Source organism: Sapajus apella, unplaced genomic scaffold (assembly GCF_009761245.1).
Source record: "Sapajus apella isolate SASKATOON/1434 unplaced genomic scaffold, GSC_monkey_1.0 scaffold4, whole genome shotgun sequence".
Classification (NCBI taxonomy): domain Eukaryota; kingdom Metazoa; phylum Chordata; class Mammalia; order Primates; family Cebidae; genus Sapajus; species Sapajus apella.
Window position 1 is genome coordinate 17631667 of NW_022436944.1, and position 13900 is coordinate 17645566.

The 13900-nt window shown below is 35.0% G+C and overlaps 1 protein-coding gene across 4 annotated transcripts in view; it reads right to left on the reverse strand.

The window, feature by feature from the left end:
- Window positions 1-510: 510 nt before the first annotated feature.
- The window catches only part of TSC22D2 (TSC22 domain family member 2), a 48761-nt gene continuing 35371 nt past the window's right edge, over window positions 511-13900 (reverse strand). For 2 of the 4 annotated variants that reach the window (XM_032263374.1, XM_032263367.1), the window contains 2 exons: window positions 3495-3546; window positions 511-2248 (listed from right to left, as the gene is read on the reverse strand). In XM_032263374.1, the coding sequence (XP_032119265.1) occupies window positions 1988-2248; window positions 3495-3546 (313 nt within the window). In that variant the 3' untranslated portion in view covers window positions 511-1987. Of the gene's footprint in view, window positions 2249-3493; window positions 3547-13900 lie in introns of those variants that run through there. The other 2 variants (XR_004264283.1, XR_004264289.1) reach the window with 2 other exon arrangements.

Sequence of the window (13900 nt, forward strand, 5' to 3'; positions counted from 1 at the left end):
ACTGGGAATCTACCACACATCCTTAGGGTTGCTTATTCAAGCCTATGTACTTAGTTCCTTTGTTTCTAATGTTATTCATTAACTTTTGTTCAATGTCCTGCAGCACAACAATAGAAAATATTTGGCAATCTCATGTACATCCCAATTTTATGCCTCTTGTTTGTGGCTTATCTAATTTTTATTTCAAATGAACACGTCTTTTAACAAGGAGATTGGTTCTCATTAACTGATTAGCTAGCTGGCTACAGACGCAGCACATGTTAATTTCTACAGGCACCTTTCTGAATTCAAGTAAAAGTTTGGTAGACAAGGATTTCCTACTTAAAAGTATCACTAACATAATATGAATATTGAGTACAAATATTGCTCACTACTCTTGCATTCTTTAAATTGTTTTGCTTTGAAAATTTAAGAACTATCAGTAAGTCATTAATAACAGGTCTTTAAGGAATATTTTGAATTGTGAAAATACAAATCTAGTCAAGTTCTGAACACATATAGAGCCAAATATTTCAACAAAACTGCAGTTTAATTTCAGAAAATGTGTTAAAATATATATTTATACATCAATTTCTGACATACACTTAATGTGTTAGTATACACAAAATGATGCTTTCTTTTGAAACTGTATTTATGAAATGTACATTTTAATTTAAATACTCAGTATACACTGCACTTAATCTGCATGTTCCATTTATTAAATACATTAAAATCTGCAATGTAACAAAACGTTTTCTGCATACGAAATTCAAAACACCATTTTAAATGAACAAAAGATGGCTCACTTTTTTTTTTTTTTTTTTTTTTTTACAACTAGTGTATTGTACACTAGCTCAGCTCCACCAAACTACCTGTTCGTTCTCTTTTATTTGACATTGTTCACAGACTAGTACATATTACAATAAGAGTGCTGGATAAAAACATGAGGTACGAAAGTGGTTCAAAGATTATAGGTCATGCAGATCATGCTAGACAGCAAAGAAAATTGTGACTGAGAAAACACTAAATAAAAATACATAAAGAATGTGCATTATAAAAAAAAAAAAAAAAACCAAAAACAAAAACCAAACTCCATTACACAGCTTTGCTTCTTTGGTTACAAAGTAGGTTGAACAATTTCACAGCTTTTTATTCCCACCCGAAAAAAAAAGTCATACGAAATGTTGAAAAGCAGAGGAATCATGGCAATTTCTCTCTTAGAAAGTAGAAACAAATGAACAAAGTTTTCTTCATCAAAATAGCCCAATTATTTATTATATCACAATAACTGGTGACTACCTGTACAGTTGCACTAATGTTCTTCATACTTACACTATACAAAATTTACATTCAAGCTGGGTCTTTACTACTGAAAATAAATACCAAAAGTAAATTGCCATTAGTGTTAGAAATATGCCAGGATTCTTTTGTTCAATTATTGCCTAAACGTTTTATCTATTAAATGCAATCCTGTCTTTCACTTCCTTTACTGATACTTATATTCAAAAAAATTAAAAAAGTTCTGTGACATTGTTCATGTACATTATGAAAATAGCAGCCCTGTAATAAATAAAACACAAATAAATGAAAACCTATGTAGGCAAATGTTACTGATATTGAAAGAAAAGTGGCTCTTTAGATGAACTGTTATTTATAATGGGATAGGAAGGCTCAGGGTAAATCCATGGGTAATAGGAAACATGGGAAAGCCACCAAAACTCTTAAAGACCCCACTCATGCGCACCAGGTAAAATGCAGACTTTGCTCGCTTTAATAAACCCCATCTATTATTCTCCTTGTGTACTGATGACATAGAACTGGACATCAACAGCGCTGCATGACATCTGAGAGAGAGGAAAAGCTCCTGTAGAATGATTGTCTAATACTGAAAAGGCCAAACACACAACCAAAGCATGGCTACTTGCTTTCGTATAAAGTGGAAAGAACACCAGTGGCACACAAGGATAGATTGCTTTCAGTTTTTTTCTTAATGAGGCTTAAGAAAGCTTTATGCTGAGGAGACATTCGGCTGCTGTGGAGGTTGCGTTGGCTGCGGAGGCTGTGCTATCACTGCTTGCTGTTGAGAAGTGCTACCAGGATTGGCCTGTTGGGTTGGAAGTTGGGATAACTGATCACTGTTTGAAAGAGATTTTAACAGTGCATTTTCTCGTTCAAGTAAAGAGTTTCTTTCAACTAATTCTTTTATTTGTTCCTTTAAAACTTCCACTTCTTCTCTTACTGCATACATCAAATGGCTTTTCACCAGATCCTGTGAAAAACAAAATTAGGAATGTCAAAAAGAATGAAAAGGTAAAGGTGGTGCTATCTAGTTCCGGCCTACTTGGTGTCTTACAAGTTTTTATGTTAGTTTTCCTGCTCTTGCCTTTAAGGTTTCTGCTTCATCTTGACTGGGCCTATGGAAGATGGGTTGGAAAAAATCCAGTTGCCAATTACAGCAGTAAGCCCAGAATTTAATCTTTTCAAAGTTTGGGATGATTTCCAAAAAATACTAGCTACCTGAATTGTGAACTATAGGCTTAGAATTAAAAAGTTTAAAATCACATGCGTAAAATGGTAGATCAAGAGAACAAAGAACAACATTCCAATGGAAAGCTGTTTGATGCTAACAAATCGTTATTACTGCTTTAGAGATAAAGTGACCTGTAATTTCAGACTTTAAAATTTTAGGATTAAAAATATATATATTTTGATACTAACAGTCTTGTAAGGTCTCATGCCTGTAATCACAGCACTTAGGGAGGCCGAGGTGGGTAGATCACCTGAGGACAGAAGTTTGAGACCAGCATGGCCAACATAGTGAAACCCAGTCTCTACTAAAAATACAAAAATTAGCCAGTTGTGGTGGTGTGTGCCTGTGGTCCCAGCTATCGAAGGCTGAGGCAGGAGAATCACTTGAATGTGGGAGGCGAAAGTTGCAGTGAGTCAAGATTGTGCCATTGTACTTCGGCCTGGGCGACAGAGCGAGACTATGTATCAAAACGAACAAAAAAACCCAACTTTTTTTTGTAGAGACAGGGGTCTTGCTACATTGCCCAGGTTGGTCTCAAACTCCTGGTCTCAAGTGATCCTCCCATCTCAGCGCAAGTGCTCGGATTACAGACAATCCACTGTGCCTGGTCTACTCATAGCTTACTTACAGCCTACTTGAATCAGACCTCTAGGTATTTTTGCTTTAATACTCTTTTTTGCTCTAAAGTATTTTCAATGCTGAAATATTTGGGGAACATACTGTCTTTATGTATGCCCCCCTCACCAATGGCCCTTATCAATTATAATGAAATGTGAGATGTTCAACTAGGAGAAATATTTACTCAATTGGTATTTCTAGACTAAACATTCTCAATGTTCTAGCATCTTCAACTAAATCTCATTGTCAAAAAAACATGATTTGGTAATCTTTGGTTTAAATTAATTGTTTTCTAAAATTGATAAAAACTAAGTGTTCCATACAACCAACAATCTATGAAATGGGAAAACTGTAAACTTTTACTTACCATTGCTTGTTCTATTTTGTTGTCAATGGCTACAACACCTCCCCCAGATGCACTGGAAAAAATTAGAATATGTTATTAAATTATTCTAAAAAACTTTACCTCCCTTCCAACTCTTAAAAGAATGTAAAAGACATTTGTGTTTCACTTAAAACCAAATATAGTAATTTAAAATAGCTTATTAAGTCTGTTCTGACAATTTCAGTACTTAAAAGCTTTCATTTCTAAAATGAGGGTCTCAGTAAATAGATGACTTCTACAAGTCCTTCGCAGTGCCAAAATTTCTAATTTGCCTGTGATATACTTATGCTACTTTAAAATTCCCAATTCTATTAAGACTTTCTCCTGTTTAGTGGTTTTAAAAGGACACATTTTAAATGGGCAGTGTCTTCTCCATATCTCTTAAACTTCTTCACTAACCAACTATATATTCTAATCGCATTTCATGTAAAAATTCCAATGTAAAATTCAGATGATGGCTTGACTTTTTTTTTCTAGTCCCTGCTCTTAATTTGACTTTTCTGCTTTAAGTTTTATACTTTAACATCTAGTTTAAAAAAAAATTTAATGGCTTCTAAAAATGATTCATAGAGCTTTTGGGCAGGATTGGTTAACAAGAAACTCAACATTTGGCTGAGTGCTGTAGCTCACACTTGTAATCCCAGCACTTTGGGAGGCTGAGGTTGGTTGATCACTTGAGGCCAGGAGATTGAGACCAGCCTGGCCAACATGGTGAAACCCCGTCTGTACCAAAAATATAAAAAAATTAGCCCGACGTGGTGGCAGGCGCCTGTAATCCCAGCTACTCGGGAAGCTGAGGCTGAAGAATTGCTTGAACCCAGGAGGCGGAGGTTGCAGTGAGCTGAGATCACACCATTGCAATCCAGTCTGGGCAACAAGAGCAAAACTCCATCTCAAAAACAAAAAACAAAAAACAAACTCAACATTCTGGCCAACCTACAAGTCTTTGATTGTAGGTTGCTTCCTGGCAAAAATCACCCAATAAGGTATGTATGTGGGTTTAGATCAATTTTTCCTGGAAATAACTGAAAAGTTATCTAGCCTGTAAGCACATCCCAAGTTCAAATACCACCTTAGCAATTGTATGATAATAACACAGAAGGCTAAATAATTGTCCTCTTTGGTGGTTTATATTCTATCATGTATTAAGTAGTAAGAACAGCTGGAATTTATATCTTTTTCTTTTTTAAATTTTATTTAAAAAACAGTTATTAGGTTTTAAAATTACTCTTGAAAAATCTGAAACTTTAGCTTATTGTATCAATACAAAAAGATAATTTTTATGTGTTACTAAATACTTTTCATAAAGTATACTCCACCTAAGAAGATTTCAGTGCTAAAATACCTGGAGACTACACTACTTTAGATGGTGTGGACCCACAATGTTACATCAGATTGAGGCTCAGAAATACTCTGTCCTATGTAGTTGTGCCTTTTATGTTGCAATCCAAGTAGAACTGGTTATAATCCTGGTTCTGCTATTCAATTCCTATATCACCATCAGCAAATCACCTATTTAACTTCCCTGGATCTCAATTTCCCTATCTGTAAAATAAAGGGGTTGATGTCAATGCCTCAGTGGACTTTCCACTTCTAAATTCTTGAAACCCTGAATCATTACATGGAGCACTAAGTTTGTTTATTTGAGCATTAACCACATTAATTACAACATACTACCTTCACTTCTTGCTGCTACTATTTCTAAGATGAAAAGAGGTTTTGTTTATCTAATATCTAGAAAGGATTATGGATCATTAACAAATATTTTATATGTGCTGGGCTTTAAATGACTGTAGTAAGCTATGCAAAGTATTACTATATGTAACTATAAACTATAGAACCACTATGTAAACCACAAGGCTTTAGTGTATACTTCAGTGCCAGATACCATGTAGATATATTCACCACAAATACTAAACACATTTTGGCAAAAAAGACAGTGACAGGCATTTAGATTAGTTTGCTTGAGAATCTCAAAAATATACTTTCTGTATTTTTATTTACATGGCAAGGAAAGATAGAATTACTTTAAGTCATTTCACGACTTAAATCATTTGATTCCTTCAACACATTTGGTTTAAATAGCATACTTTAAATGCTAACTACAATACCAGTTTTATGTACTAACAAGCCGTAGAAAACAAAACCCCAAAACCCTCAAAAAAGGGTTTACTGGGTTTTTTTTTTTTTTTTTTTTTTTTTGTAATTAAAATCAGTCAGCAAGTTTTAAAATCTTCCCATAGCTAAGAATAATTAGCATGCTATTCTTTGAATGCTAAGCTAACAAACTCTTGTCCTAAGACCTTTTTTATGACAACAGAAGAAACAGGTTTGCAAGGTAAAAATAGATCATGATGAAGATGTATCCCTTAAAAGGTATTAATACTTCAACTCTGTTAGGTGTTGTACTCTAACAGAATAAATCAATGTCAAATAGAATTACTAATCACCATAGTGACCTTTAACTGTCTTGAAGGCTATTATATAAGAATTCTATAATCTACTGCAGTGGTCTCAAGCTTTAGCATGCATCAGAATCATCTGGAGGTCTTGTTAAAACACAGATTGCTGGGCTCCACCTCAGTTTCTGATTCAGCCAGCATGAGGTGGAACCAGGAATCTGCATTTCTAACAAGTTCCCAGATGATGTGGAATCTACTATTTGACCATGCTTTGAGAACTGCTGGCTTACAGATGAAAGTTATAGGAGGGAAAATTAAGAAGCCTAATTCTATTTTTAAAACTTCTTAGCCTGGTATATAAAATTCTTTATGACTTTGACCTCTGCCTTATACAGTCTGTTTTCCTCATCTATCTACCTATTGTGTTATGGTCTTATATAACTATTTGCAGTCTGTGGAACATATATTCTCTGGAATTTCCTTGGCTTTGCAGAAATTGCTCCCTCATCTGGAAATGCTCACAGTTCTAATTCATCTAGCTATCTTACACCTGTCCTTTAAGATGCTCTAGTGCTATCTCTTCTGTGATGCTGTTTGATTTTCTAAGGTAGAGCCAATTACTCCATCCTTTCTGGGGTCTACCAATCTTTACAAATTTTTTACAGTGCAAAAAGGCAGAATAGCAAATTCTGGCTCCTCCATATACTTAATGTATGAATTCTGGGAAATTATTTAACCTTTCTAGACCTTAGGTTTTTTATCTGAAATAAGGATTATATGCCATTTGTGAGGTTCAAATGAGTTTAATGTTCAGCATAGTACTTGGCACACTGAGCACTCAATACAGACAGTGATTACTTTGAGTATTATAATACTATCACTGTTGATCCTATTAGATTGAGCTCCTTGAGGGAAGTTCCATAACTTCTTCAGCTTTTCCAGTAAGTGAATCCAGTGCCTGGCACATAGTAACTCAATGTATACTGATAGTAATTAGATTTGAAACAATTAATGGTTCATATGAGAAAGGCATTAAAATTTTTTGAGCTCAGATAAATCAGTTCTCAAAGCGTAATCCCTGAACCAGAAGCATCAGCATCACCTGGAAACGTGTTTGTAATGTAAGTATTTGGACACATCCCAGAATTAATTACTCTTGGGGCGGTGCCCATAATCTATTTTAACAAACTCTCCAGGCAATTCAGAGAGAAACTAAAGTTTGAGAACCACTGCTTTAAACAGCCAGATTTACAGTGAAGATACCAATATGGTAGTCTTATGCCAATAAGATATTTTAAGATCCCAGAATATGGTTTAAAAATAATTGTTTCAATGAGATTATCAGATGTTTTCTATTATGTTCCAAGTTGTCATAGTGAGATTTGACTCTCAGAAGGAAAATGATCAACTGAAGCAGAATCAATGATTTCCTTCCTTCATCTAATGTTACAATACTATACCTTGTCTTTTTAATTATTACATTCAGCACATTATATTTTGATGGTTAACCAGTTTCCAAACTTAAGCTCCCTAAGAAGAGCTTAAGTGCTGTCTTTACTCCCAGCACAAAGTATATAAACCCGATAACCCTGTAATGGTGGTAGTATAAATAAATCATGTATTTCAGATTAGTGTATATATGTATATAGGAGTCAAACTGAAGCAAGTCAATTTAAAATCAAGTGTTATAATTACTGCCACAGAAGCGTGAGGGAAAAATGAGTTTAGAATTTTCCTTTTTAAACTATTAGGGTAAACTGTAATTGCTAAAGTCAAAAGGTAATTTTTGAAAACAAATTTTCTATTTACTATGAATCATTCTTTCAATAAAAATCAAACCTTTGTTAGCATTTATAGATGCATTAAAAATTGTGGATATGGAGAGAATGAACAGAAATACAGAGATGTGGAAAGTAAAAAAGACTTCTATAAGAAAATACTTATTTATTGGAATTCTGTTCCAAAACAACAAAATGAGCTCGAACTTAGTGTTTAAATAAAGCTAATTATAATTACACTCACAGAAAAAGTAAAACTCAAAGTATATCAATGCTACAGTAAGACAGGGTAGCTTTCCATGCTGTTCATCTTTTAATTGACCCTAATGGGCTCCCTACCACAGCTTTTCCTCCTAGGTCTCCTTACTCTTACCATGAGATCACTTGCAATGTTACTGAGAAAGCAAGAGGACAGATGAAGAATTTCCAACTTCACAAGTTAAAATTACTAAAGGTAATCTAACTTTTTTTTTTTTTTGAGACGGAGTTTCCCTCTTGTTGCCCAGGCTGGAGTGCAATGGTGCGATCTCAGCTCATGGCAACCTCCACCTCCTGGGTTCAAGTGATTCTTCTGCCTCAGCCTCCTGAGTAGTGGGGATTACAGCATGCACCACCACACCTGGCTAATTTCGTATTTTTTTTTGAGACGGAGTTTCACTCTTGTTACCCAGGCTGGAGTGCAATGGCACGATCTCAGCTCACCGCAACCTCCGCCTCCCGGGTTCAGGCAATTCTCCTGCCTCATCCTCCTCAGTAGCTGGGATTACAGGCACACACCACCATGCCCAGCTAATGTTTTGTATTTTTAGTAGAGACGGGGTTTCACCATGTTGACCAGGATGGTCTCGATCTCCTGACCTCGTGATCCACCCGCCTCAGCCTCCCAAAGTGCTGTGATTTACAGGCTTGAGCCACCGCGCCCGGCCTAATTTTGTATTTTTAGTAGAGATGGAGTTTCTGCATGTTGGTCAGGCTGGTCTAGAATTCTTGACCTCGGGTGATCCGCCCATCTCAGCCTCTGAAAGTGCCAGGATTACAGGTTGAGCTGCCTCGCCCAGCCTTGATCTCATATTTTTAAAAATCTATGAGACACCAACTTTTTTATTTATCTGTAGTAATGTGGACAGATACATCATGGCTACTTATTTAAAATAAAAAAATTCAGCCAGGGCAACATTGTGAGAACCCATTTCTTAAAAAAAAAAATTAAAAGCCTGTGGTCCTAGTTACTCAGGAGGCTGCATGGAAGATTGCTTGACCCAGGATTGGGGTTCATTACTGCACTCCAGCCTGGGCGACAGATCCAGACCCGACTCTAGAAAAATAAGATGACTACTTCTCTTTTATAAAATGGACAGTTTGACTACTTTGTCTTTCTGTCTTCCCCTTGATATAAATGCTGATTAACAAATCAACAAGGTAGAGAAAAAGAACACTTAATGATTGTCTACTTTAGAGCAGGCACACATTATCTTAGTGAGTACTTACAACAAGCCTGAGCAACATTCTCATTTTACAGTTGAGGAAACTGAGGTCAAGTAACTTGCTCAAAGACACAATACTAGGAACAGGATTCAAACCTGGATGTAATGTCAAAACACATGTATTTTCTTCCATAATAGTAAGACTGTGAAAAAATAATCTCTAGTGACCCAAAATAAATCCAGTTACGTCTATTATTAACAGCACTTTAAATAACAAATGTAAAGTTGTGAAACCATAAGCAAGAATCCAAAGATTAAACCATTCTCAGAATATGTCATTTATCTTATCTGGCAAATTCCTAGAAGAAGTTCAGCTCTGAGAATAAAGGAGGGAACCTCTTAGAAAAGGCACTTGTGCTTGGTGATCTTTATATAGCTGATACAGTTTACCTAATTGCTAAGAACGAAAATGTTCTTCTGGTTTGTTAGAAAGCTGAAGATGTCTTAAAAATTTTATGTATCTTTAATTAGAATACTACAAAAAATAAATTTAAAAATGCCTTGCTTTACTCAAAGACCCTTTTCACTTTGCATTGAGTTACAATCTCAACTATAAATGCACTAAAGGAACTCTCCAAATTACAGAATCAAATCTTTTGTAATACGAACTCCTTTGAGTTGGTAAATCTGCATACTTCATGCTCAAGCCCCCTTGCCCAAACCAACTAAAACTGATTCTTCAGAAATTCACAAGTAGAAGGAAGCTATACCTTTATTGGGGAGCCTCAGAAATCATCTATAACCTTTATTCCACCCACTTCCATCTCCCAAAATAGCATCATTACTACTAAAATGCATTAATTCTAACCTGGGTAACATTTTGCGTCTTCTCTAACAAACACGTTTTGTTTTCTAGAAAGAAAATTTAAAAAATGCAACTCACTGATTACAAATGAATTTACAGTTCAGCAAGCTTGTGAGGTTAAATATAATTTTAAAAATCCACCACTCTTCTGTAAGAGGGGACCAAAAAAATATTTACAGCTTATTTAAGAACAAGTAAGAATTTTCCTTTCAAAAGGGCCTAAATAAATAAAATTCATGTAGACACTCTGGCTGAATGCAAATCTCTATGGTTAAGAATAAAAGTTACATGAAGTTAATAATAAACTAAAAACTCAAAATGTTATTCTAATTACTGACCATCAGTTCTACCATTGCAAAACAAAATGTTTAATTTCATGATTAAAAAAAACCCCTCCAAAATGGCCCATAGAGATTATTATTAGCAGTAACACAAAGTAAGTTATTTTAAAGCTATTATTCATCCGGAGCAAGCAGGTAAAATCTCTACTTACAAAACTAATTGTTGTTACTTTTCTCAAGGAGCCAGTCCTGCAATAGTGTGATGAATGCTTTTCCCAAGGAACTATTCAAAACCCAGTTAAATATTGATATAATGATTTTTATTGTTAGCATCTTCTACAAAAACCTTGTTCACCAATGCTCTCAGCATATTTTATATTTATCTTGTTAATTTTAGTCAAATTCCTAGCCAGTAAAGCGTAGATTAAAAAGCATGCAATCTACATAAAGTCCATCATCCTACCTTTGACCCCCTTTGTCTAGAGTCAGTCATATCATCTATACTAAGAACTTTACAGAAACCCATTTAATTAGAATTTCTTTAATACTCTGGAGTGGGACAAGACTATGTAACTGCATGCCTAATTTTTTTTTAAATCAAAAAGTCTCTAATAATTTTCCAAAAATATAAATAAAGTACTTCTAGAAATCTGTAAGACTAGATGCCCAATAGAAAAATGGGGAGAATTCACATTGAACATTCACAAGAAAGACATGAAAAAATACTCAACATCTGTCTCATAAAATAAAAATACAAATTAAAACTATAATGTAATACTATTTTCCAAAACAGACTTCTATCCCTTTCCCTCTCTTCTCTCCCGACCTTCCCTTAATTATTCACTTTTTGAGCCAGCAATCATGTATCTGGGAATTTATCCTCTAGATATTTTATATACATAGCAAATAATGTATTTAACAAGACTACTCATTACAACACTGTTTATAACAGCAACACTTTTGGTTAAATGAATCACGGCATAGCCATCCATTCAATTAAATAGTATGCATCTATTAAAATAGATGCATAATGCATATTAAAATGGTATGTATCAAGTCCTGAGATGGAAACAATGTATTCCGGAAATCTTTAAAAGAAAAGGTACAGATGTGTGCACAATATATTATCATTTACATGAAGGAAGATAATAAACATTGATTTGCTTATATACACATAAAAAAGAATATACACACATTAAGAAAGTGTGTGGAAGGATATACATACATTAAGAAAGTGGCTGTTTGGGAAGGCAGGCAGATGTGGGACAGAGATAAAAGCAAGAGTACTTTCACTACATCTTGAACAATGAAAAACATGTTCAAAAATAAAAATAACTCATGAAGTAGTTATCTTGTACAGTGTAAACTCCAAACATGAACAAATGGCAGACAGGAAAAGTAATGACAGAAAATAGGAAAGGGAGAAAGGAGGGAGGAGGTGCCAACTCCATTTTCTCTAGGGACTATTTCATTCTGCAAGATAAGGTACTATATTCAACAAACAAAACAATGAACAACATAAGTGGTATTTGTGATTTGTAAAAATCCTGTTTCTTTGTTTAGGATTCATATAATTTATATCTATGACTATGGTGTAAATAATGTTTATAGCTCCCAGTGCAGTGATTTCTGTTTATTCAAAGTAAGTCTGGTAAGCAAATGGTAAAAATTTGTGGTAAACATCTATAATACAAAACGTTTGTAAACTTACATAATAAAAATGTTATATTAAAAATGTATCCCCCAAAATATACAAGATTAAAATAAACAATATCTTCTTTTTCCAGATCTCTTTAACATATCCAACTTATGATGTTTTGGGGTATTATTTTAATATATGGTAGTAAAATTCTGATATAATTACTTTTTCTTGTAGAGCCATTTTAAAACTAGCTGAACTAAAAATCTATTATAACATTCAAAATGTAAGAGATAAGAATTTAGTCTGGAAAAATTAGAGACTGATACAAGAGTAAAATTTGCACGGCAGTTTCACTATTATAGTCCAAACATTCCAAATAACTTGTTTAATTAATATCCTATTACTTCAAGTTAATACTTAGATAAGAATATGGAATTACATTTATTTAAGATATCGGACTTTGTGCGTTAGCTAGTTGTTGTTTTTATAGAGATGGGAACTTGATCTGATGCCCAGGCTGAAGTGCAGTGGTGTGTGATCATGGCTCACTGCAGCCTCAAACTCCTGGGCTCAAGTGATCCTCCTGCTTCAGTCTCAGTCCCCCCCGCAGCTGGAACTACAGGTGTGCACCACTATTCCCAGCTGATTTTTAAAATTTGTTGTTTAGAAACAGGGCCTCACCCTGTTGCCCAGGTTGGTATCTAACTCCTAGGCTAAAGCAATTCTCCCACCTCAGCCTCCCTAGCAGTTAGGATTACAGGAACCAGTCACCCCGCCTAGCATTATTTCTTATTAGACAAAATCATTATTTCTTAGTAGACTAACATTAGGTAAGGTCTGACAGGATGAAAAGATCATTTCCTTCCTCGGAGTAAGACCTAAGAAAGGGCACGAGAAAGGGATATGAAGAGGGTGGCATTTTCCCTCATACTGATGTACTTAACAATTAGAGCACGCTCTATTGAAAGAGATTTCATTTTACTGTTTACACAGCAGCAACAAGCTAATCTGATGACAGCATATTATTGAGGAGTGAAGAATACATACCAAGGGATGTAAGCCCAAATTAAAAATTTGACACTATATAGTACCTGCTACTTTAAATTATTTCTTGGAGACTGGAAAAACAGTATAAGACTGACAGTTACCTAGACTTAGATATACATTGGTACCTCAAGAGGAAAAAAAGGGTGAGAGGGATTAGAAAATATTTGAAGTTTCAACTGAAGCACACAGAATACTGAGAGATCAGTCATATGACAAAGGAAAGGACTATCTGTGACAAAGAAAATGGTAAGGATGCCTGCGGCTTTATTCTTGGAGCAACTAGGAGTTGGTTGGTGTATCACAGAAAGGCAGCTAGATTTTGTGGGGGATGAAGTGGGGTGGGGAGTGAGTGGTGGAGGAACCTGCAAATAAAGATGAGAAAATAAATTTTAAGTTTCACTTGGGACTACTGAATTTTGAGATATGTAAAATGTAGATCCTACTGGAGAAATACAGAAAGAAGGCTGCTGGAAATAGGTATTGAGAACTCCAGTGTAATCTCTGGCCTAGAAGTCCAGGTTTGAGAGTTTTAAGAATGTGGTAGGCAACTCAAACCATAGGAGAAGACAAACTTGCTTAAACAATGAAAGGACAAGTGGGGCCAAAACACTGGAGAACACTAACATGTCAGGAGTCATGGAAAAAGGCGGGCTTGGGAAGAAACTATTCTTAGGAATACTAATAATTCCTTTCATCTAACGACCTCACACTTGCCTCCTCTTTCTCAAGCATTCTACATATTCTTTCCACTAATGTCATTCTTATTTAGACGCCTTAAGTATCTTCTCAATTCCATTTCTACAATGAGGCTTGACTAAAGTAAAAATGAGGCTATCCCCTTTGGTTTATTTGTATGTCAAAAGCCAAATACCAGCGAAAAGCACGTAATTTTTGCTCATCTTAATTTTGCCCATTTCTTTTCTTTATGCCCATTTCTTGAAAGTGCAGA